Below are 23,750 nucleotides of genomic sequence, written 5' to 3'. Positions count from 1 at the left end.
GAACAGCCCCCCAAATATAGTGTCTAACTGCACTAGTCTCTCACCTTTTTCCTCCCATGCTGTTGCCCAATCACTACAGCACTGAAACAGACACAACCTATAGCTATATAGTTATCTCTGAAAATCAGTGATCCTGTTAACTTTCCTTATTCTTGGCAAATATGTAACTCAACCTCTTCCATTAATATTTATTAACAATACTTTTCTATACAGAACTTTTAATTATTTAAATGCCTAACACATGGTTCTATAACTACAGGTTTCATGAGGTGCATGCTTCTTCCTGCTGTTCTGGAAGTGGAAAAGAGAAAATGTCAAGTCTAAACTCCTAGCCTCAAGAGCTTTCAACTCAACCAGAAACAGTCCAGTTTAGTAAATGTAATGAATGCCTTATCATCTCACAAACTTAATCCATATATTCAAAAGAAAGACATAGATTAAAATATTGTGTATTTTCATTTAGATCATAAAAAATCAACTTATTGCTGATACACTGTGATTATTATTGATTTATTGAAGTTCTTTTACCCACCAAAGAAGCTGTTTGATCTTCCACAAAGAAGTTTGGTTTTCCTACAAATTTTTTTTTTCTAAAACAATACAGTATTCCCGTTATGTTTCTTATCATCATTAATTCCAAAATGTGATAAAAGGCACAATTTATGCAAAAAACATACTCTTCTCATCACAGGAGATATCTGACATTTAGGAAAAAAAAAAAAATCAAGCTATTTGTCTTGGGACAATTTTCTCATTCTAAAAATCAAATAGATGTCAAAATGACCAGCTTAGAGTTCTCTTTCATACATTTGGAATAAGATGTCTAGTCACGTATCATAACAAGCTGTTGAGGGAGATGGAAGGCAAAAAGAAAAGGGCACCAAAAAAAAGCTGTAGCAATGAGTTTCAAGTCCATGCTGTCCAGATGAATCTTTCTGTATTTCTATAGGTTCAAACTGAAGGAAAAGCAAAATAACCCTGGCAACTTTCAACCCTTAAAAGTCCTAAGAGCTGGAACCTGGACTCCTAGCAGTCATAAGCAATGCCTAGAGAAAAAGTAAATTCAGTGTTGGCACACTGGAAGCTGTTTTCTCTTCAAAAGGGAACAATTACAGCTTTGTATAATAATACCTCAAAACTGCCTACATCCCCCCAAAGGTAATACATCTAAATACTGACATTTAATTCTTTTACTGTAAACAAGATCTCCTGCATTATTTTTTTCTTATGGTAGGATTCAAAAGTAATGATAGATTAAATGTCTTTATTAAAGAAAATTCAAGTTAGGTTATGTCACAGTTGTTTTTCTTTCATTTCTTCTTTTAACACAAGAAAGGTCTAACCCAGACTCAATGCAGGGATGTATTTACATTTTTATTAGTGATCTATTAAAAAAAAAAAAAAAAATTATTTTGTGACAACAAATTTTCTTTTTTTTTTTCTATTTGTTGGATCTATGAATAACTTTCTCCCTTAAAAGTTGTGTTAACTTCTTTTAAATATTTGTCAAATACTCTGAATTCTAAAGGAGATAATTTCATGATATTTCATGTTTTCTTCTTAGAGGCATATAAATTCATATTTCCTGAAAGACAGATGTAAGTTTCTTGCTTTTCTGTTTTGTGCTTGGTACTAAGGAAAAGCTTTTGTACTTAGTGCATGAATATTTTTGGAATGCCTTTACTAGAAAAAATTAGGAAGAGCTAAGGTACTATTTGGAAAGGTCATTTAAGGCCTTGGGCCAGACTCCTCATTTATTTACCTCAATAAGATACTGGTACAATTTCAATGAGCTCAGTGGGATACATCTACAGTCACTCTAAGAAAGAGTCAGACTTTAGTTGGAAAAATGTTAAAAGCTGTTGCAGGGATTTGAAAATTTCTATAACAACACAGTAAAAGTTGTAGCTGAACACTTCTAGTTTTGCTGAAGTAAAAACTTTGATTATAACAGGAATAAATTTCACATTGGCTTCACTGAATGTAGAGTTAGACCCCAAATTTTTACAATTGGGCTTTATTTTCTTTCATTTTCACTAAAAACTTTGACTTTGCATGTTGCCAGTTTGCCATTACAAAATGTTATCAAAAATCTGGGTGGTAATGGCAGTTTCTTTACTTGTATTCTTAATACTTTTCCTAATTCCTCAAAGATGGACAAACTCAGCTACAGAACCAGTTACCTCCTTCATTCCACTTGAGAGGGAACATTTTGGAAGCCTTTCAGGACAGTTCCCTTGGCTATCCTCATTACTGCTTATTTGCTTTCTTCTTTACACAGAATAAGCGTGTTCCTATCAGAGTTCACTGATCTTCATAAAGAATCAGTGCTGCTTTAAGGATAAAATACAGCAGAATTCAGAATGCTTTTTATATAATCTGATGAAAAACTTTTACGGAAAATGGTTAAATTGGCCATGAACTCTCAAAAATATGTTCTGCTGAAAAGTGTCTCTTGAAGACCCAGGGACAACTGACTGAACGTTGGTTTCTCTGAGGGATCAGAAAGCTCTAGACCTAGTCTTAACCAGCCACTGAAAACACAATAGATGACTCATGAGGAGGTGTCCTCATTTCAGCTGGGATAGAGTTAATTTTCTTTCTAGTAGCTGGTATAGTGCTCTGTTTTGGATTCAGTATGAGAAGAATGTTGATAACACACTGATGTTTTCAGTTGTTGTTGAGTAGTGTTTAGACTAAGTCAAGGATTTTTCAGCTTCTCATCCCCAGCCAGCAAGCAGGCTGGAGGGGCACAAGAAATTGGGAGGGGACACAGCCGGGGCAGCTGACCCAAACTGGCCAAAGGGGTATTCCATACCATGGGACATCATGCCCAGTATATAAACTGGGGAGACTTGGCCTGGGGGGGGATTGCTGCTCAGGAAACTGACCATGGGTCACCAGGTGGTGAGCAATTGAGTTGTGCATCACTTGTTTTCTATATTCCAATCCTTTTATTATTATTAATGTCATTTTATTATTGTTATTATTATAATTATTAGTGTCTTCCTTTCTGTTCTATTAAACTGTTCTTACCTCATCCCACGAGCTTTACCTTTTTCCTTCTGATTCTCTCCTCCATCCCACTGGGTGTGGGGGGTGTGTGAATGAGCGGCTGCGTGGTGCTTAGTTACCAGCTGGGGTTAAACCACGACAAGAGGGGAAAAAAAAACAAAACAAAAAAACAAACAAAAAAACCCAACAACAAACAATCCACCCTTCCTTGAAAAGGGGCAAATCGTTGCAACATCATAAGATAGAAGACCACATTTCTTAAAACAAGTCCTGCATCTAAGATCAACAGGGAAGATGAGGTGTTTCTCTGTAACGCGATTGTCTTCAGCTGTCCTTGAAATGATTGACAGCCCAGCATTAAGCTTTAGGGATGCTCAGAAGATATTTAATGTCAAGTTCAGTGTTGAATATGCAAGTATTTTAAGAACAACACCTGTTCCAAAGACTTTGAATGCTATTATCAGTCCTAGAAAACAGAAGGAGCCAGAAGCACTTGGCAAGAGAAACTCCAAAAGAAGACTTTTCTTACTGTTGAGGAAGTCTCTCTCCTGTCTGCAGTTTGAGAATGCTTTGTTTGTTTCTTTATCCGTGTGTGTGTGTGTGTGTCCCCTTTTTTTTCCTTCTTTCTTATTTACTTATTTTTAGATTGACTATGGAGGAAACAACATTACCTCGGGAGCAAGTTGTTCCTTACATGCACTTTACTTCTAGTCACTTTAACACAAGGTAAGGTGAGCTAGCTTGCAAAAATGCAGAACTGGTGTAGCAATTGCCCATGTTCACCTTTTCTAATACATGCAACTTACTTCTCTTTCAAAAATACATCACGTCAGAATAGTACTAACAGTAGTGAATGCTCTGTAAACCCATACCTTTCCTGTCTTATTGTAATACATTCATGCATATCTATTTGCTTACACTTCTACATACACTTCTACATGTGCTCGAGGCAGTGGTTTTGTTGTATTTCTATTGTTGTGTTGCTCTGAACAATACTCTGAGCACATTTTCTTTGCATCCAAAAAGACTGGGAATGTGTATAAAATTACTACCTGCATAAACAAAATAAAAATAGGAGAAAATAGAAGTTGAATGTATAAATGCAATGATAACAGTAAGATAAATCTGTTTTCAGAGTAAACCTATTTACTCACTGAAATGTTATCAGAGAAGAAAATAGTATCATACATTTGGAGAAGAAAAAAAGAGTAGGTTTACAGAACATCTCTAGTGGGATTCCTGATAATCATCTAAGATTTAGAAATCCTCTAAAGAGTTTTTTCTGTAATCCATTGACAAAGTATACATTCATTCAAATACATATCACTTCAAATACACAGATTTGTTTTGATCACTGCACTGAGTATCAGGTTTCTAAGGCTCACATATAAAGTTCTACCCAGAAACAATATTGAGGATAATATTCTCGTATTATTCAGAAAAAAAAAAAACCTAACCCTTATTTAATGACTCTTTTTCCACTCTTAAATTTCAAATGCTCATCTTGAATTCAAATACAGAGTTTAGTTCTGAAATAACGTGTGTTACTAGTCTAACATCACATTATGAGCATTAACCTGAAACCTAAGACTTAAAAGTGGTGTGGTTAATGAATTAAATAGCCTTCTGAATGGATGCACTGCAGTATTATCATTCTAACTTCTTTCTGTCTAGCAAAAAGTAAGAACGCCACCTGACAATTTGAACACATCAGTATTTTCTCTAGCAATAACACTCTCTGAACAAAACATACAGTAATGACAATTTTTCATTATTTTAAGGAATAATCTGATGATTGGATATTAAAAATGGCACCTGCATGCTTCTTTTTTTTATTTGCTTGAATCAGATCCTTAGGACCAGAACTCAAGAATTAAGAAAATTAAGAAATGTAGTCTTAAGATGCCTCTGATCCCCTCCAATTCTGTGTCTTTCAGTTCCAACTTCAGCTCAAGTTAGAATCAGAAGTTACTATACCTGCTGAAAGCAAAGATCACCCAAATAAAACAATCTTAAATTATGAAGTTCTATTCCCCCAACAATTGTGCTGAAAGAAGAGGAAAATATTTTTCAAGTAGCTGCTTAATTTAGCCTCTCAGTTACTTCCAGTGAAGAGCAACAGCACAACACAGATTCCAACATCTGACCCCTGGTTTATATTCAAAATCACATTTGCCTTTTTTTTAGTAACAGAGCTACAGCGAGCTGCAACACATGCCATGTCTTACACAGACAAGTACAGAAATGAAAGCGTTTGCTTTCTTTGTGCTCTGAGCTGAGAACAAGCAAGATTTTTTCCTGTGTTGATGGTATACTTTTGCAGTGAAAAATACATGATTCATTCAAAACAACACATTATTTACTTATCCAAGGATATAAGCAAAAGGGCAAAACAAGCCTGCAAAACAGAAGACCAACTATATACCTATCTTTGGAACTTTTCCTCTGGCCAACTGACTTCATCTCTATGACAAAGCACTAGACCACCTTCACTGCACCTCTACCCCTTCAGAGGGAGGGCGTGACAGACCACCAGCTTTCCCACTGTCACTGCTTGGAAGTCTCTTTGATGTTGATCAGTGCTTATCATAGCTTGAGTCTTTCACCCTTCTTTGGTCACAGGCTTTTGTCTTTAGGAGGTGGGCCATTCTGATCCTGGAGTATGGTCAATAATGTCCTCCCCCTGGGAAGCTCAGCTGTTGTTTCCCTACACCTGACACTGCTGCAATTCCTTGAGCCCATTTGAGGGGAGAACTGCTGAGTAGCATCAGTAGCCAAGAAGTACTCTGCTGCTTTTGAAGTTTTTATGATAACCATGTCATGATGAAGCAGCACATTGACTAGTCTAGAGAGGACAAGATTCAACCGGAATGAGACACAGAATTTGACAGCAAAGTTGCAGAAAGTGTTAATGCATTGGCTCAACCTAGCAGACCTCACCAGTTTGTCTATGAGACAGAAAAGTGAGTGATGGGGGCGGCTGGGGGGGCAGCGGGGAAAGAATCTGCCCCTGCAATCTGGGAAGATCACTGTATACAAAGGCTTTCAGTTCTATACCAACTGCTGATTATGCAAAAGACACAACCTTGTTCTACCCACGATGCCAGTGGAAGTAAGCATTTCAAATGTGATGTCCACGTATATCTGTATGTTCTCATCAGATACATTTCAATCACCCCTTAAGGGTAACTAAAGCAACTGGAAAACTGAATCCATCTGATTGGTAAGGACCAACAACAACAACAAAAAAGTTATGAAAATTGCTGCTTAGGTACAAAATTCTGTTTGTTAATACTTGAGCAAGTTTTTAATTGGAAAAACATATCTGAATGTAGAAGTTCTACAAATAGAGAATTATCACTATTGACAGTGAGCAAGAAGGAATTAACTCAGCTTGATCTTCAGATTAAACTGATCATACAAGATTGTTAATAAGGATGTGGAAGTACACACTTAATTTGGAAACTGATCACATTTGGTAGACACAAGAGATAATTATAGAACTTCAGTTGTCATTTTATAGTATAACTATATGCAAAATTGTTGCACTTTTTTCATACAAACTAATGAGGCCATTTGCTGAATCTTTGTTAGCTTTGCTCTCTAAGAAATTATCACAAATTCTCAGAAACAAGCACCTCTGGTGTGGATTTAATCTATTTAAATAAATAAACAGTAAATACAGAATATTTATTTATTTATTTTTACATTATATATATATGAAAGCAATATAACATAATTTCCTACCATGCAACCATTTCTGAATACTTCACCTAACCTAAATAGGGATGAGAAGAAAAAAAAAACTTGAAGTGAAATAACCCACTTCAGACATTTAGTTTCATAATATTTGGGGGGTAATTATAGGCTTATATTTGAAATATTTTCACACTTGAAAATAATATTTTGTCTTGAAAATCTGACACCACCACCCCCCCAAACCCACAAAAACAAAAACCCCAGACCGCAACCTACTCATTTGAAAATGCACGTATTTGTTTTCTGAATGAGCAATAACCACATAATCACACTGCAAACAGAGGGGGGCAAAAAGTCTTTGGATGACCTGGTGCTTAGTTATCAGGGGGATAAAAAGCCCTTTGAGAAAGCGTTGACTTAAACTACAATGTCAGGAACAAAAAAGACAGCTCAGAGTTGTAAGAAGGTGAAGGTATAATAGCACATAGGGAGATCCAAGAGCTCTGTCATGGAAATCCAGACAGGCAAACCCTTAATGCTGTTCTTCCACATATGCAACACAGGTAATGGGAAGTTTGCAGGAGATCTCTGGGATCTCCCACACAGCTAGGAGTCACCCCAACATTAATCTCATTCTTTTTGTTCGGCATATATTCCCTGGTTTCATATGTAAATAATATGTATGTGTAACATATATACAACAATACAAAATATCTACTGTGAGAATTCTGAGCAGCTGAAGTAACAGTCAAGCAGTTGTTATCTATGCTTTTTTGAGATATGAAGTTTTTTCATAATGTGATTTATAATTGCTAATTAGACATAAATCATTGCAATAGTAAAATTAAAATACTTATGTGAATGAATTTTTTTAAAGTTCTGTGCAAAGCAAAGCATATTTTCTAATATTATCTGGAATCCCTTCTTGCACTCTTGCCCAGAATTAGAATTATCCCTCTTCTGGATTAAAGATGCATTGGTGGATTAGTCTATCACTGATGACAACATAATATATCCTTCCCAGAGGCTTAAAATGAAAGGAGGTCTGTTGACTACAGACTATGTTAAAACAACAACCAAAAAAGCAGCCCTTTGACACAAAACCGTATTTTAACATTTAAATATCACCATGTGTGAGGTCCAAGTAGTTTGTGAAACATAGCTTCAGGTTCAGTACCATGTATCAGTTCTAGTCCTTTCACAGACTGTATCACCTATAAAACCAGTAAGACATGGGACTCATTCCTGCAAGGGTTAGCCATCAGTATTACTTCTAGCTCTAGCCACCTGAACAACCTCAGGAATACCGCCTGGACAATTTAATTTAAAACAAAATTTGCTTTAATATTTCTACCCGATGCTCAGATGTGTATACACATTTTACAAAATTGTACTTCTTTATCTGAAATTTTTTGGGGGGTCAGTTAAAGAAGCAATAATTTTATATTTGAATTTAGCATTTTTAAAGGAAAAATATGTTGTATCAAGGCAACAAAGGAGATGAGCTATTTCTGAAGATTTTAAATTGAGCTATGATGTGGATTCGTATACATAGCTTTGTTTCAGACAACATTAAGTTAATTCATCATTTTACTCTAACACTCTCAAAGAGAAGTTATGCTATTCTGTAAATTAAGAGACATGCTACCAGTTTTCCATGGAATTGTACCATCCTCCGAAGTTTTATTAGATGTAAGACTACATAGTTCTTAAAAAGTCTTCTCTTGTGAACTTCTGGGAATATTTCACTTGCTGATAATCATACAATGATGACTTCTAGAATAGGCCTGTTTAATATTTAAGCCAAATTCTGAAACACTAATTAAAAATAAAAATTTCACTGCCTGTAATAAAATGTAATGTGCTGTATTTTCTGGAGATACTTAAATACTTAATTATATTCTTTTTCAATTACATCCCAGGAAAAAGTAGATGAGCTGTTAGCATTAGAGATTTCAAAGTAAGACACTGGGGTCTGTTTCTTCTTGTTTAAGATTTGCCCAATTGACTTCATGAAGGTTAGTGGAATTATTGGTTTAAAAAAGTAGCTACATTTGGCTACAGAATTCAGCTAAGCATAAACTTTCTACCACACTTGTCTGTTGGTGTCACTGAGAACACAGGGATTCAACATTTTTCTAGTGCTTATTTAATGAAAGACCTGCACGTCATCACTAATGTTGCTTGCTAAACTGCATCTTTGAAGAATGATATAGAATTTTTGAAATGTTCATGTGTAGAGCTCGCAGGCTGTGTGCTCCATCCTTTAAAAGGAAGCCATGGTAAAGGGGGAGGGTCCTGAGCACAAAGCAGGGAAGAACTGCATTTCTGGCAGATGACAGTATCAGCAACAAAACTCTTATTAGAGCTGCATGCTTCAATATGCAGTAAATAATACCCATACGCTTTACAGAAACAAAAGGGTGGATGGTGGGGGAAAAGGACTTTGAGTTCTGCGGTTGAAGGAATTTAAAGGTACATCTAAGTAGTCTTAAAAGGGATTGCTTTATAATGAAGTATCAGTTACATACAGCCCTGAATCACAATTAGCTACATATCCTCAGAGTAGCAGAGCAGTTATAATGCAGTTCTGTGCTTGTCTGCAATTGATCCCAGTGACTATATAATTTTCTTGACATTTTACTACTTACTGGTTTGGTAATCACGGTTCAGTTGTCTTAATCACACAGTAACTGAACCATTGAGAAAATGCCAATAGATACATAATCAAGAAGATACCAAACCCACTAGATTACAACATTTTCCTTCAAGAAACAGCTGACAGCAACTCAAATCTGAGTTTGTTTTTCCTCCGCATTGGATGTCTGGATTTTTTTTGAGGGAATTAAAGGGAAGGGGGTTCATTTTGGCCCAAATCTGCTCTCTCCCCGCTCCTTTTATTTTCTTTACTATGTGTGAGCCCCATTAGAGAAGAAGCAAAACTCAAAGGCATGGCCAACTCCTAACCCACAGCCGCAGGGGAGCAAGCCAACTTTCCGCACGGGAGCCGGCTCCGGGCGTTAAGGCAGCGCCTCGCCAGGGCAGCCGCCGACGGGGCCGAGGCGGGCACCGCGGGAGGAGCCGTGCGCGGCGGGCAGCCGAGCGGGGAGCGGGGAGCGGAGCCGGGAGCGGGGAGCGGAGCCCCGCACCGCCCGCACCGCCCCGCACCGCCCCGCCGGGACCCGCGCGGGGCCGGGCCCCGTCCATGGTGCTGCAGCCGGACGCCGCTGCCAGCGGGGCGCTGCCGCTGAAGGGCCCTTCCTTCCTTCCCTCCTTCCTTCCTTCCTTCCCTCCTTCCTTCCTCCCTCCACTGACAGCCTGCAACTGCCGCTGCCGCTGCTGAGCCCGACCTACAGGAATTCAGCTTTTAGGGAAATTTAGTAGCGGGGCTGGGGGTAATACAGAAAAAAAAAAAAAAAAATTCCCCAAACCTCCGGCCGAAGCCCTGGCCAGGCTCTGGAGCCTGCCTTTCCCTCGCAGCCTCTCGGCTGGCAGGGGCGCGGGGCGGGAGGGAAGCCCCAGCCCCAGCCCCAGCCCCAGCCCAGCGCACAACTTTCCTGCAGATGTCGTGGCTCTAGCGGCAGCCCGGCTGGCCCTGGCCCCGGCCCCGGCCCTCCCGGAGCCCCCGCGCCGGGGGTCGGGAGGAGAGGGGACACGGCACCCTCCTCACCTGCACAGCTGTGGAGAAGCCGGACGGGAGAGCGGGAGAGGCTGGGAGCTCCCTCGCCTCCCCCTCCTCATCGCCGGCTCCTGGTACCAAGGAAACCCCCGGAGGGCGGAGGGGAGGGAAGAGGAGGCTTCCCCTGCATGCACGGTACACCCCGCGCATCCCCTGCTTCGGGCGCTCGGAGCCGACGCCCGCTGCCCCAGCCCGCACTCACGTGTGCCGTCAAACCGGGTGGCGATGGTGTCGAGGAAGGTGTTCTGGGGTGCCAGTAATCCCTTCATAACCGGCATTTTTCCAGCGCGATGCGAGGTTCCCCATCAAAGTTTGCCTGGGAGGGTGGTTCGAGAAGAAAGTGCAGAGGGCGCCCGGGGGAAGGGAGGGAGGGAGGGAGGAGGCGGAGGGAGGGAGGGAAGGCTGGGGGGGAGGAGGAGGAGGAGGAGGATGGAGATGGGGACGGGGATGCCGCCGCGCCGCCCCCGGCGCCGGGAGCCCCCCGCTCGTCAGCCCCGGCACCGCAGAGCGCTCCCGCCCCCGCCGCCGCCCGCGGCGGCCGCGCAGCGCCGCGCACAGGTGCGGACCCGCCGCCCGGGGACGCCGCGGGCCCCGGCCGGCAGCGCCCGCGCCCCCCGCCACGGAAACGGGGGCCGGGGGCGACACGGGGACGGCGCCGGCAGAGAGGGGCGGTGGGGGAGGACGGGCTGCGGGGAGGGCAGGGAGTCGGGAAGGGGAACCTTTATCTACCTGCGGCTGGAGCGGGGCGGGAGCGGCACGGGAACCAGCGGCCGCCCCCGGGGCTGCCGGGCCCTCCTCCGCCCCCCAGCCTGACCCGACCCGACCCGACCCGTCCAGCTCTCAGCTCCGGCGCATAAGAAGTTCCCTAGGCTCGAGGCGTATCAGCTCACACGCACCCTGTTTCGGCAGGAACAGTTTTGCCGGTAAAGCGCGGGACCTTACTTTGCTGAGAGGGGAAACACTGCTGACGCGTACAGCAAGCGGCCCGGCGGGCGTTCGCTGGAGAAGGAGACTAGAACATGGAGAACGCTCCATCAGGTGTGTGCTCTCACGCGTTATGTGCATGTTGAGGCTATTTTCTTTATTTGTTTAAGGGGTAGGCATCTTCAGCTTCCTTGCGAGTATTTCCTAGATCATTTTTTAGAAATCCCTCCCTGAAAAATTCCTGGAAGAAACAAACTATTTCTTTCTTTTGCCAATGAAAGAGAGAATCGAGACTTAGATCCTAGTCCAGGAGATCTAATGTGTAAATTAAAAAAAAAAAAAAAAAAAAAAAGCAGGCATACAAGCTGCTCCCACATTGGGATGAGTAACTTGCTCAGGCTGGTACTGTGTCTCTTTAAATGCTGCCCCATGGTACAGTCATTTCACTTTCTGTAGCAGCAATAGCAAACCTTCTCCATGCTCTTTCAGAACTAAAAGACACTGGATAAAAGAAGCGTGAGTACACTCCCTAATCTACAAAGCCACTGCACATTATGGAGGGGAAGCCTGTTGGTCGCTTGCTGGTTTACACTTTTGCTATATTTATTTCTTGCTATTTTCCATTTATTTGGGTTTCTCCCTTTCTCCAGATGGATAGAGGGCTTTGACCCCCTCTCCCATGGAGAAAGGCTCCAGGAGGGAGAAAAAGGGTCTTTCTTTACAACAGATAATTAAAAGGAAAATAAACAAACCCAAAACCTCAGAAAATGCTGATGCATAGGTTTTATATCACAATATAAAGTCTACCCACAATAACCCCACCTTGGCTCTGAAGAACAAAGCAGTATTTTACTGAGATCATGAATCTATCTAATTCTCCTTGTACTGGAAGCCTGTACAAAGTAGTTGATATAGAGCTGCCAGCTCAGTTTTCAGAAGTGGCATGTGAAAAGGGAGACTGCCTTACGGTCACTATTACTTTGGAATTCTCCAAGATGTCACAGTACTATCAGTTTCTTAGTTAGCTCATAAACTTCAAATTCATGGCAGGCTTCTACCTTCATTGGGAATCACTAGCCTTGTCCTTAAAATGGACAATTTTTAATACTCAATGACAGCAATTATTAATTTTTTTTTCAAAATTATTCTCACATCTTCCAGTTCGATATAAGCAGAACCCCAAAATTGACTTCTTTTGATAGCTTTCCATTTAGTCTCACTGGCAGGTATCACACTTGTAGCTAGGTTTGGTGCTACAGCATGTCCCTACTGGTGGAACACGGAAAATCCTGTTGCAACGCTTGCAAAATCCAGAAGAGCACAATCACTTTCACTTCTGTCAAAGGCCTCAGCAACAGAGGTTGTTAAGGTAAATCTGAAGCTTTGAAATCTGCGAAGGGACTCGCATAGGTTGTAGCCTGTGTGCTGTTGCCATGTTTCAGCTTGCCTTCTTTTCCATGACTGTCCTGGCTTTGTCTGGTACAGTGTGTTTTGGATTTAGCGTGAGAATAATATTGATAACACACTAATGTTTTAGTTGGTGCTAAGTAGCGCTTATCCTAGGTTAAGGATTTTTCAGTTTCCCATGCTCTGCCAGCAAGCAGGTGTACAAGAAGCTGGGAGGGAGCATGGCCAGGACAGCTGACCTGAGCTAGCCAAAGGGATATTCCATACCATAGAATGTCAGGCTCACTGTATAAACTGGGGGGAGTTGGCTGGGAGGGCCAGATTGCTGCTCAGGCATCGGTCAGCAGGTAGTGACCAATTGCATTCTGCATCACCTCTCTTGTTTTGGTTTTTTGGTGGTTTTGTTGTTGGTTTTTTTTAAACTATTTTATTATATTCATTTTCATTACAATTATTATTATTATATTTTTATTATTATTGTTAATATTACATTTTATTTGACTTTAATTATTAAATCATTTTTATTTCAACCCACAAGTTTTATTTTTTTTCCAGTTCTCCTCCCCATCCCACTGAGACAGGGTAGCAAGCGAGTGAGTGGCTGCATGGTGCCTAGGGTCTGGCTGGGCTTAAACCATGACAATGATCTGCCTCAAACACCATCTAAGTATGGATACAGTGAAGGAGAGAGGAACATGTTCTCAATCCTACTACAGGCAGTCAGAAGACAGTAACCTGTGTATACATTTAAAGACAGAAATGTATTTCTCAATCTTGACTCATCAAAAATCACCAGAAAAGGGGGAAAAAAAGATACAGTTTTCCAGGGGAGTCAGGTTGCCATTTAATGACTCCACCAGCCCTTAAGTGGCTAATATTATACTTCCTCACACACAACACAAAGCCTGAGCTGTAAACACCAAGCTGTTTTGAGGGCTTTATGCCATAGTAGCTTCAGTAAGCTTAGATCTTTATTAAGAGTCCATGGAAATTTCTTAAAAACCATCAGACAGAAAATGTTTAAAGAAAGCCTTAGGACAAAAAAACCCACCACAACAACAACAACAACAAAAAAAAACAAACCAAAAAAAACCAAACAAAAAAACACCACCAAAAAGTTATGCAGATACACACCCCAGAAAGGATGGATAGCTGCCAGAGGGTTTATGTGGCATGTTTCATGTTGACAGTGGTGAACACAAATTACAGTTATTGAAATGTATTCACCACTGGCCAGGAGGAGGCAATAGCAATGGCAGTGAGAGCTCTACCAACAACGAAAACCTGGTGATGCACAAGACGGAGGGACAGTATCAAATTCTTTATAAGGGAACATGCTGAAGGCCTCTTCAACTATGAGAACTTCAGGAAAGGGGAAGGAAGTCTGCTGTGCTTTACAAATACTTGCAATCATGGCATACTGTTATAAACTGGTTATGACAATAGCTATGTACTACGACCAACTGGTAACAATTAAGCTTTTAAAAAAATACATTTGTGTTCTACGTAACACAAAATGACCCCCAAACTTTTCTGAAGTAGAACTAATGAAACATTTTACAAAAATGATGCACACAACAAAAAGCTTCAAACTACATATGAAGAGAAACTGAAGTGTAGCATCCTATTTTGCACTTGAATTTAGCATATTCTACAACATTTTTCTCATAAGAGTAATCCTTCTTAATACAGGCTGGTACTTAACTTCAGAGGGTTAGTTGGAAAACACAGAAGCATTAAGTCTGGAGTAGTTCAAAGCAGACAAATTTAGCAGGTTGAAATTTCAGTGAGCAGAGGACAAGAAGTTCAGTATAGCAGAGTCAGAACAGCTGAGAGTATTTAAAAGGGAGGTGAAGGAGCAACTGAAAGTTTGTAGACAAGTCCTGAAAAATTATTTCTTAAGCTTTTAGCAAAACACAAACTAGGGAGTCTGAATAGTCACAGACTGGTTTTTGTTTTTCATTTTCTCTTGTTTTCTTTTTTCCTCTTTTTTTTTTTTTTTTTTTAATGTTTAAGAAAAGGTAAAATACAAACCCAGGTGATTTTTACCTTGTTTCAGAAAACCAGCTTTCAGTTCTACTATATTAATTTTGAAATTGAATATCTAGGATACCAAGACACTGTCTTTAAAATATTACATATTTTTGCTGGCAAGGACAGGTAAGCAAGAGTTGAAATCTAACTTTGATTTTTGTATTATATATCCACTTTAGGTAATTTATATCCACTTCAGGAAAATAGCCCACTCCCTGTATTCCTGTCTTTGTTTACTGTGGAGCATTTTGCAGAATTCAAAATATAAAAAAATTATAGAAAGTCAGTACCAGAGCGGAGAAACTAAGGACTAATAGCACTTCGGCTACACTGCAGGTTGCCATTAGCATCTACATTGCAAATGAGATTTAGTCAGGGGCTTACAGTTTATAACAGAAGCACTAAGAAAATAAGGTTTGTTGTTTCAAATTACTCAACAGTATGTAAAATATAACCTCAGCCATACATTTCCTCCCACTTATCCACAGCTGCTTGGGCATTCAACATAGCACATTGCATTTTGATGCACTGTATAATCTTTTTAGATATTGCTAGTTACCCAGAAATGAGGGCATGGGCAGAGAGTTTTGCACACAATATATGCAAGCAGCAGCATTTTGTAGCATTTTTGGTCATAATTGCACACTTTCTTTACTTCACTTATAATTTAACCAAAAGCATATTTTTCAAGTTTCTTTATTAATATTCCACAGTACCACTAATTCCCTCATAATATAAGAGGTTAGGAGCTGCTTATTGCTTCCCTGGCATAAGCACTTGACCTCGACTTACCTGCTACAATTATGCAAATAAAAACAGTCAGTGAAAAATCAAATTAACAGTCAGAAAGGATTGCCTGCAGCTTACTTTTGTGTTTGAAATTGCCATCCACTTATTTGTTTGTTAACCTGGGCATCCAATGGAAAAAGGGGAATTTTGAGAGTTTGAAAATACTAGGAAAGGACAAAGAATGACAACCTGCTGTTCATCTGCCATGAACAGGCTAATTTAATCTGAAGTAGTGTGTGTTCAGAGTATTATCCTAATCAACGATCATTCTGCCTAAAGAAATGTTGGCCCCTTTCTTTTGTTGTGCATAAGCCAACAACAGAACTTTTCAAGAACAAAGCTGCGTAATTGAAGCTCTGCCAAAGCAAGGGACAGTCTGGGTCAAAGTTTAAATACAAAGATAGCACCTCTGCCTCAGGAGGTGACTAGGTTGCTATAGACTGGGAAAGCTTGCAAGAAAAAGGGTTACAATACTCATCTTGTTAGCATGCTCTTCCCCCACTATCTGCTGTTAGTCACAGTGGAGAGATGATCTTGAGTTAGACAGACCCTTTGTCTGACCCAGTAAGGGCTGCTCATATCTTATGTGAGTTTTAGAGACCTACATGTGATTACATATCTGCCAGCAATTCCTACTATATGACCATGGTTTCTATTGTATAAAATTCTGCCAGACATAGCAATCTGCTTCAGACAGAACATATCTCTGGAACATTTCATTTCAGTTAAAAAAAAAAAATATATATAAAATCAGCCATTTTCAGGATTCAAGTGAGGAGGAAAAGTACAGGTTAAGAAATCTCAGCAAATAAAGGAGAAACTCACTGGAACATAATGTAAAGGAAGAGCCGTACTAGGGAATGGGCCTGGGACATGATTAGTAATTGGTATGAAAGAGATGAGGGCAAACAGGAAGTAGATGTTGGAGTAAGGAAAAGCCGGAGCTCTGCGGGGAACCTGGAAACCCTCGAGGCTTTAGACAGAAAGAAGTCGTCAGGAGAAGCAAAAACCAAAAAGGTCATTGGGAAATATACCACAGTTGTATTAGACTCAAAGGGAATGAGATAGAAGATGAGCAGCAGGAGGTGAAGCAGAGCAGCTCTGAAACAATGGGGCAAACCACCGGGAACAAGGTGAAAATCGAGAAAGGAAACTGAAGCTGGCTAGCTAGACAGAATGACATGGGGAAAATACAGGATTGCATCAAGGACAGTTTGGGGAGGAAAGGGTCGAACAAGCGAAGTACGGCGGGGGGGGGAAGCAGAAAAATCCATACATGACAGTACCTGGAATGAAGTTAAAGATTCAAAACTCACTTTTTCTCTGCTGCTGGCAAACACCTGTGAAATGTTTTGGCAAAAGCCTCATTTCTTTTTTGTGCTGGTGGATGCAAGCTTATCGATGTTCACAGACACTCCATTTACTAATGTACAGAAAAGTCAATGTGGTAGATTCAAAAGCTTCTAGTTGTACTGGTATCACCAGCATATTAGGCTGCAATTTACATTTTTGTATTTCCTTTTAAAATATATAGGAAGTCATACACTTCAGGTTTAATTTCATTATTCATATTGTTCAACTATATAGAATGATAACTGTCTATACAATATTGATTTGGCCTTTGTATAGTTAGAAATCTCATCATACGTTCACAGACCCAGGTTTCAAGTGTGCATCAAATTTGTATAAGAGGAGATGCTGCCTCGTCTTCTGGAAAGTAGAAGGTGAATTAAGACCTGAAGATAATCTTATTGTCAAACCAAAAATGAGTCAATGGTGAATAAAATATATCAGATCTCAAAATTAATAAGGTTATCAATTTCTATTTCTGTCCCTACTTTCCTACCCAAAAAGCAGGATCACAGTTCTCATCTCCAAAGATTGTGTGGATACTGTTAATGTTTGTGTAACAATGAAGTTTTACAAAAACATCCTATAAAGCTAGAAACAAATTAGCAGTTGCCATCCAAGAGATGTTTGGATAGCGTTCAGAAAGTTATGGAACCACATTTCAAACAATGCGGAATTAACAAGACACAGAATCATTCTATCATTAACTGAGCACCATCATGTGGGAAAAAATAATCATTGTTGTTTATAAGAAAAATATTGCTTGAAGTGGAAATGTACATCTATGCACAGAATCAGCATCCAAAGCTGAATAAGCAATATCTAGTTTGAATCAAGTTTGATTTCCATCAGAATACAGAACCAAAAACCCCACCAAACTAAGCCCAAACCCTAAAAAAAAAAAAAAAAAAAAAAAAAAAAAACAAAAAAACCCCCACCCAATCCCCCCCCACACACACTTTGGAGATGAAGCTGAAGCTTACAGTTAACTAAATGGGAACAGAAGTTTTCTTCTCAAAATCTATGCAAGAAAATAGAGAGAATGTTGGATTTAGAAGAGACCGGCACTCTGTAATGGCTTATTTGTGTACTTCCCAGAAATGAAAAACATCGCATGCCTGTTTACCTCACTGTGGCACTGAAGGCAATGTTGATGTTAAAGTACCTTGTAGATTACAGCTCAAAACAATGTTGCTGGTTCAGTTCACCTGTTAATGATGAGCGTTATTTTTGTTCCAAATTCTTTCCTTTGAATACTTAGTGAATACAAATGTAGCTGTTGAGAATACTGCTCATAGTAATATCACAACTTCACTTTTTTATGATCTGGGGTTTAAAACTGTTTCATTATAAAAAAAATAATCCATTACCTTTTAGCTGCTTGAATTCAAAGAGTACAAAACCGGAATTATTGGCAAGGTAAGATCATGCTCAGTGAAAGCAAAGGAGAATTCAGCCTAAAAGTATAAGAAGTGATACTGTTTGTAGGGGAGCTATAGTAGGATGCTTTGCATAAAGGCAATACTCACAAGCATAGCTCTAGCTATGGGATTTGCTCTTAAGCCTTAAGAATGATCTTCCTACATGCAGATGTAAAAAGTGGTTCCTCCCACAGATCCACAGAAGTTAATTAGAAATTATGCTTCCACACAGATATCCCCTCAACACTGGGAAACAAGCATCTAAATTACCTGTCAGTGGAATTTCAGTTTAGCATGATCACTTTCCAAACACTATTATTAAAATACAACTCAGAAGCTAGCACAAATTCCTTCACAGGTACACCTATTTTTAAATTATTAAACTGGGTAAGTGGAAAATAATTTCTTCTGTTCCCTACTTGATATTTCTGGAACACAATTTATATAGGACTTAAGCTTCCTCCTTATCACTAAAATAAGTCACATGACTCAGTGGTATTCTACATGACTTACACCAGGGCAAGAAAGAGCAGGATGAGACCCACCAGCTGTTTTTATTTTAATAGTATTTCTGACTTGCAAAACACAGGTAATGCTGAAAGTAATAAGCAGGACACTTATGCTCGTCCCTAGCAGTGTTGTGGTGTTAATTCGAAATAAGATTTTGGCGGCCATTCATGAAGTGACAAGAGCAGTAAATGACAGCAACATTGTTTTTTATAAATCGCTGCAAGTCACAAAAGACTACCAAGACACAAAAAACTCAAAAGGAAACAGAGACTAGTATTTTACTAGATGTCATCTTCAATTTTGTTTTCAGTGCACTTGCTTTGACAGAGGATTCATTAATAAAAAGCCTGCATGGCATTACTAGTCTTTATTCCTTCTCTCCTGGATTTTACTGCATTTTAAAAAGTGAAAAATCTCATATTAAAATTTAAGCTTAATAGCTAAAACATGTTAGATAGCATTCAGGAGTTCCATGCACATAATGCACAAGTATTTCTATCACTTCATATCATAAAGACACAGAAATTAGTGCTATGATAATTAACGTATTTTTAATAGACATTTAAAATTAATACATAAGCTACACCTCACATATAGTTTTCCTACAAAAACATCCCACTAGAGAGACATAGGTTCAAGTTCTTAGAAATTTAGGGGTTTTTTAATGGTAAATATGGGTACCACTCAATAATACAGCTTGCTTTGGGTGTGAAGTGAACAGTAAAAAGACATTTTCTTCAAGCTGCGGTTAGCAAGCTTCACAGAAGTCAACAGCAATATTTGAAGCCAGATAATAAGTTTTAGTTTAGGAAGCTCCCAACAGGGAAAATTGAGGTTTTCTCCCGTTATAATTAGTGTATTTTTGTAGTATCTTTCATAATGGCTAAACAATAACTGGACTATGTTTGTGAACTTCAGTTCTTTCATCATTGTTTCACACAGTAAGAATTCAGGCTTAATACTCATGGTAGGTCAAATGTAACTTCTACCTCGATACTTGTTGTATGTGACCTTAATGGACATATGCTTTAAAGGTACCCTGAGGTCTTTACTCTTTGCCATAGTAGACTGTAAATACAATGATCACAGAGATCAAAAAGTGCGTTTGATGTATCATTAAAATGTCAGAAGTAGTGACTTAAAAAACTTCCATAAAGTGTTAAAGAAAGATGTGTTTATCTCTTTAAAATATATTATCATAGTTCCAAAATACCTGTCCATAATTTGTAAAAACATTTAAAAAAAAAAAAGAGACAACAATTTATTAGTAAAAATACAGCCTCACTAAGACCAAATGTTTTGCCAAGAGTTAGTTGTGAGTTATATGCCAACTCTACTGAAAACAGAGAGGGGTTGTTTGTTGCCCCTTTTCAGTTTTCAAACAGTCTGGAGTTTATTTTCCATCTTTTTATCAGACATTACTGTTGTCATTTTTCATTCAGGAGCCTGAGTATGGGTACAGTGGTATGGTTACCAAAAAGAGAAATCTACAAAAAACCTAGTAATCTATCTTAGTGGCTAGTTACCTAAAATTGAGTAATACAAGTATTTCAAGACATAGCACAAAGGATTAACCACAGCGTGTTAAAGCCATACAAACCAGAGCCAACTACATCCCATATATACAAAAATGTTCTTTAGTCTTTCAAACTTACAAGCAATACTATGCATTTTTGTTTTACATCTCAGCTCCTTTCTTTCTTCCAAAACACAAGTTTTTACATACATGCAACTCCCCACATACCACAGGTATATGTATGGTATTAAAAAAACTTATGAATATAAATATATAGTTTATGAATATATGGGGGAGGGGGAGTTGGTGGTGTATAAACCAACTTGTAACAGAATGGTGCAAAGACCTTATTATTGGTTAACTAGTCAAGCTGAAAAGTTTGAAGACAAAGCGGGGAAGGTATCCCATGATAATCTTTCATGTATTTCACTTAACTAATTGAGGCAATAGTAAATTTGTCAGCACACTGAGTGTAAAAACAGCTTGTTTCCTATGGAAGGAAAATAGTGAAGAGGAGAGAATGAGGAAAAGAAAAGTACCAATTTTAAAATAATTGAAGTGGGTTAGACTTATTTCAAGAATCCTTGCATCAACTAGAGGATGTAAAATTAGTAAAGATACTGCAATGTATATGTCCTTTCTGAAAGATAGGAAAAGCAATAGGAACCATTTTCCACAGGTTTTAGATTAAACTTTTGTTAACTACTATTCAGGTCACATGACTTTTCTATTATACTAATGATCACCATATTTTTCTTCACGCTTAAGACAATTACATGATAGTTTAACACCCACCCCCCCAAAAAAAAAGGAAATTGATGTACAGCAAATCCTATTTCTACATTAGAAGTTCTTCAGAAGACAACAGATAAACTGTAATTAAGGAACAAGAGGGTAACCTGATCCACCAAGGGTATAACAGATCAGCCTTAATACTGATTGATCTGCTTTTTAATCTTCTCCAACTCATCAACTTCTTTCCTACCTTAATAAGGGTTTCGTTAGTTCTTCTTCTCATGAGGCCATTTAAACATGAGAACTAGTAAAGATACTTCAGTAGTCACATGTCATGTTTTTCTACCTAGAAGATACTCTACATCTTTACAAATAAAATAACTACCTCTGTTTTCATTCTTATTAGAAAAACATACACCTTACACTTATTTTGTAAAGACTTTGTTAAATATGTGTCTTCACTGAATGTACACTTTGAGTTAGATATTTGTGAAGAGAGACACTGCAAAGAGATAGAGAAAAGGAATATTGCAAGGAAAAAAGTACCATTGTTAGCTTGGAGAGAAAAAAAAAATACAGCCATTATTGGCACAGAAATCCTAAGCAGGAGGACAGAAAAGGAAAATTACAAGGAAACATCTAATAGGTGAAAGTTACCATGTTTGGTACAGGAATAGGCTTTAGACTAAATCTGTGGTGCAATATATGTGACATCAGGCAAAAGTGGTTTAAGTAGGAGGAGATGATATCTCATGAGAAAAGAGTGAGCAGCACACCAGGTCTAAGAGAGGGAACAGCAGGAGATTCAGGAAGGGCTTAGTTGTGCAGAGGCCCAGAAAAAAAAAGAAGAAAAAAAAAAGTACAGTCTTTTTGTCTGTAACTGAAACAATTGCAAGGATATGGAATTTAGGATTAAGGTGACTTTTATGCTGTAATCATATCCATCTTGTTTCTGTGTGGCCTTCTCCCAAGTAATCCCCAACAGGGCTGAAACAAAAGGTTATTTTTGGACTTTGTCTGAAACAATCTTGAAATCCAGGCAGCTCCAGAATAGGTTGTGCTAGTACACATGACACTTTGAGTTTGGACAATCCTTGTTTTCATTCAGATTTTGACCTTTCTCAATTATTTTCAATATTTCCAAGAATTTGGAATGTCAAGTATGTAAATCATCCGTTAGCTTACCTTCTGTATAAAATCCTTTATATACTTCTATACGTTCAATCTGTGAACAGTGCCTCTGCTCTGATCCTGGAATGGATCTGAGCAAGTAAAGCTTTATGTATGCACAACTCTCTGTGCATAGCAAAATTAGTATAGTATAATAGCTAGGTGTAAGGATTACACTAGGGATCACATTACAGGATTAGGGCAAATATATGTGCAAAGGATTTTGTAGGAAATGACCAGCCTTGCAGTAGATGCAGTCTCAGAGTCCTATTTATAGTATAATCTACTCCCTAGTCAGGTTAAATTAATATCCTGATCCTTTTTGCATATACTAGTTGGCATATTCTTAGTACAATTTTCAAGAAGAATCTTTTATCTAGGATGGCATTTGCTGTTACAGTGCAGTTCAAGACTCGATACGGAATTTGTGTCAGCACTTTTTGTCCCAGGAAGAGCTGAAATTAAAGTATTAAAACACAGATAATGCAGACATTGTCCCGAGAAGACTCACAGCTTCTTCCAGTCTCATAATAAACAAGGACACTAAAACCCATGGGCACTTTATAAGCATTTTTGGGAGGTTTTCTAGCCATGGAAGAGATTTTTCATATTCTTCTGAAACACATTTCTTATCCAAGAACTAACAGGTTATTTTTCTGCTTGGACTGAAAACCTGTTCAGATTATTTCAGCCCAAACCTTAATTTGTGTCACACTAAGTGACAGAAAACTATGATCACCTTCCTATTATTTGATGTAGTGTCAAACAGCAGAGGTGAGAATCATTCTATCTTTAGCAATACAGTGGGATCAAATAATGTGGAATCAAATCCAGGGTGAGCTGAAATATGCAGTTTGAAAGTCAAGATTTGAATAGAATTAATTTTCCCACCTTTTAGTACCATTTTTCTAGTGGAATTGGTCTACCAAGTTATCTGTGGAAAGCAGCAATCAAAAGCCTTACAAAAATAAGGATCACGACTTTACTCAAGTGAACTAAAAATTAAATTAATGTTATGAGCAGATATTTATATATATATCCCCAATATCTGATCATCTGTCAGAAGAAGAGGAACTTTCACAATTAAAGTCTAGGTATTGTGAAATTCTATATCATCTGCTTTGTTATGAAGCTGAATATACATGTAAACATGTAGGTGCAGTTTATGGGGTGTATTTTATCTGAATGGTATTAACTTACAATTTCTATAAGTAAATTTAATATTACTAAAATGTATTTTCCAAATAAACTCCTAGGTTCCTATAATGCAAACAGCTGTTTTCTCTTTAGAAATTTTGGTCAGATACTTTCTAGACAAGGTAACAAACACATATTATCTATGCTCTATAAGCAATTTGAAAGAGATTTTTATAGCTAGAAGAGCAGAACATTATAGAACTTACTGCTCTGGGCAGAGAATAATTACAATAGTTTTGTTCTGACATTAAAAAGAATTTTGATTTGTTACTTTTTTAACAGTTGAAAGAAACACTTTGCTATT

At 38.7% G+C, this 23,750-nt stretch overlaps 1 protein-coding gene across 1 annotated transcript in view; it reads right to left on the bottom strand.

Annotated features, from left to right (window-relative positions):
* Positions 1-10,671, bottom strand: part of KCNH8 (potassium voltage-gated channel subfamily H member 8) — a 204,773-nt gene extending 194,102 nt beyond the window's left edge. The window contains exon 1 of the mRNA XM_075052038.1: positions 10,596-10,671. Within this exon, the coding sequence (XP_074908139.1) occupies positions 10,596-10,671 (76 nt within the window). The remainder of the gene's footprint in view (positions 1-10,595) is intronic.
* Positions 10,672-23,750: the final 13,079 nt, after the last annotated feature.

This window comes from Buteo buteo, chromosome 2 (genome assembly GCF_964188355.1).
Source record: "Buteo buteo chromosome 2, bButBut1.hap1.1, whole genome shotgun sequence".
Lineage (NCBI taxonomy): Eukaryota > Metazoa > Chordata > Aves > Accipitriformes > Accipitridae > Buteo > Buteo buteo.
Note: the sequence above shows the minus strand (reverse complement) of the source record. Positions and strands in the feature narration are given on the sequence as shown.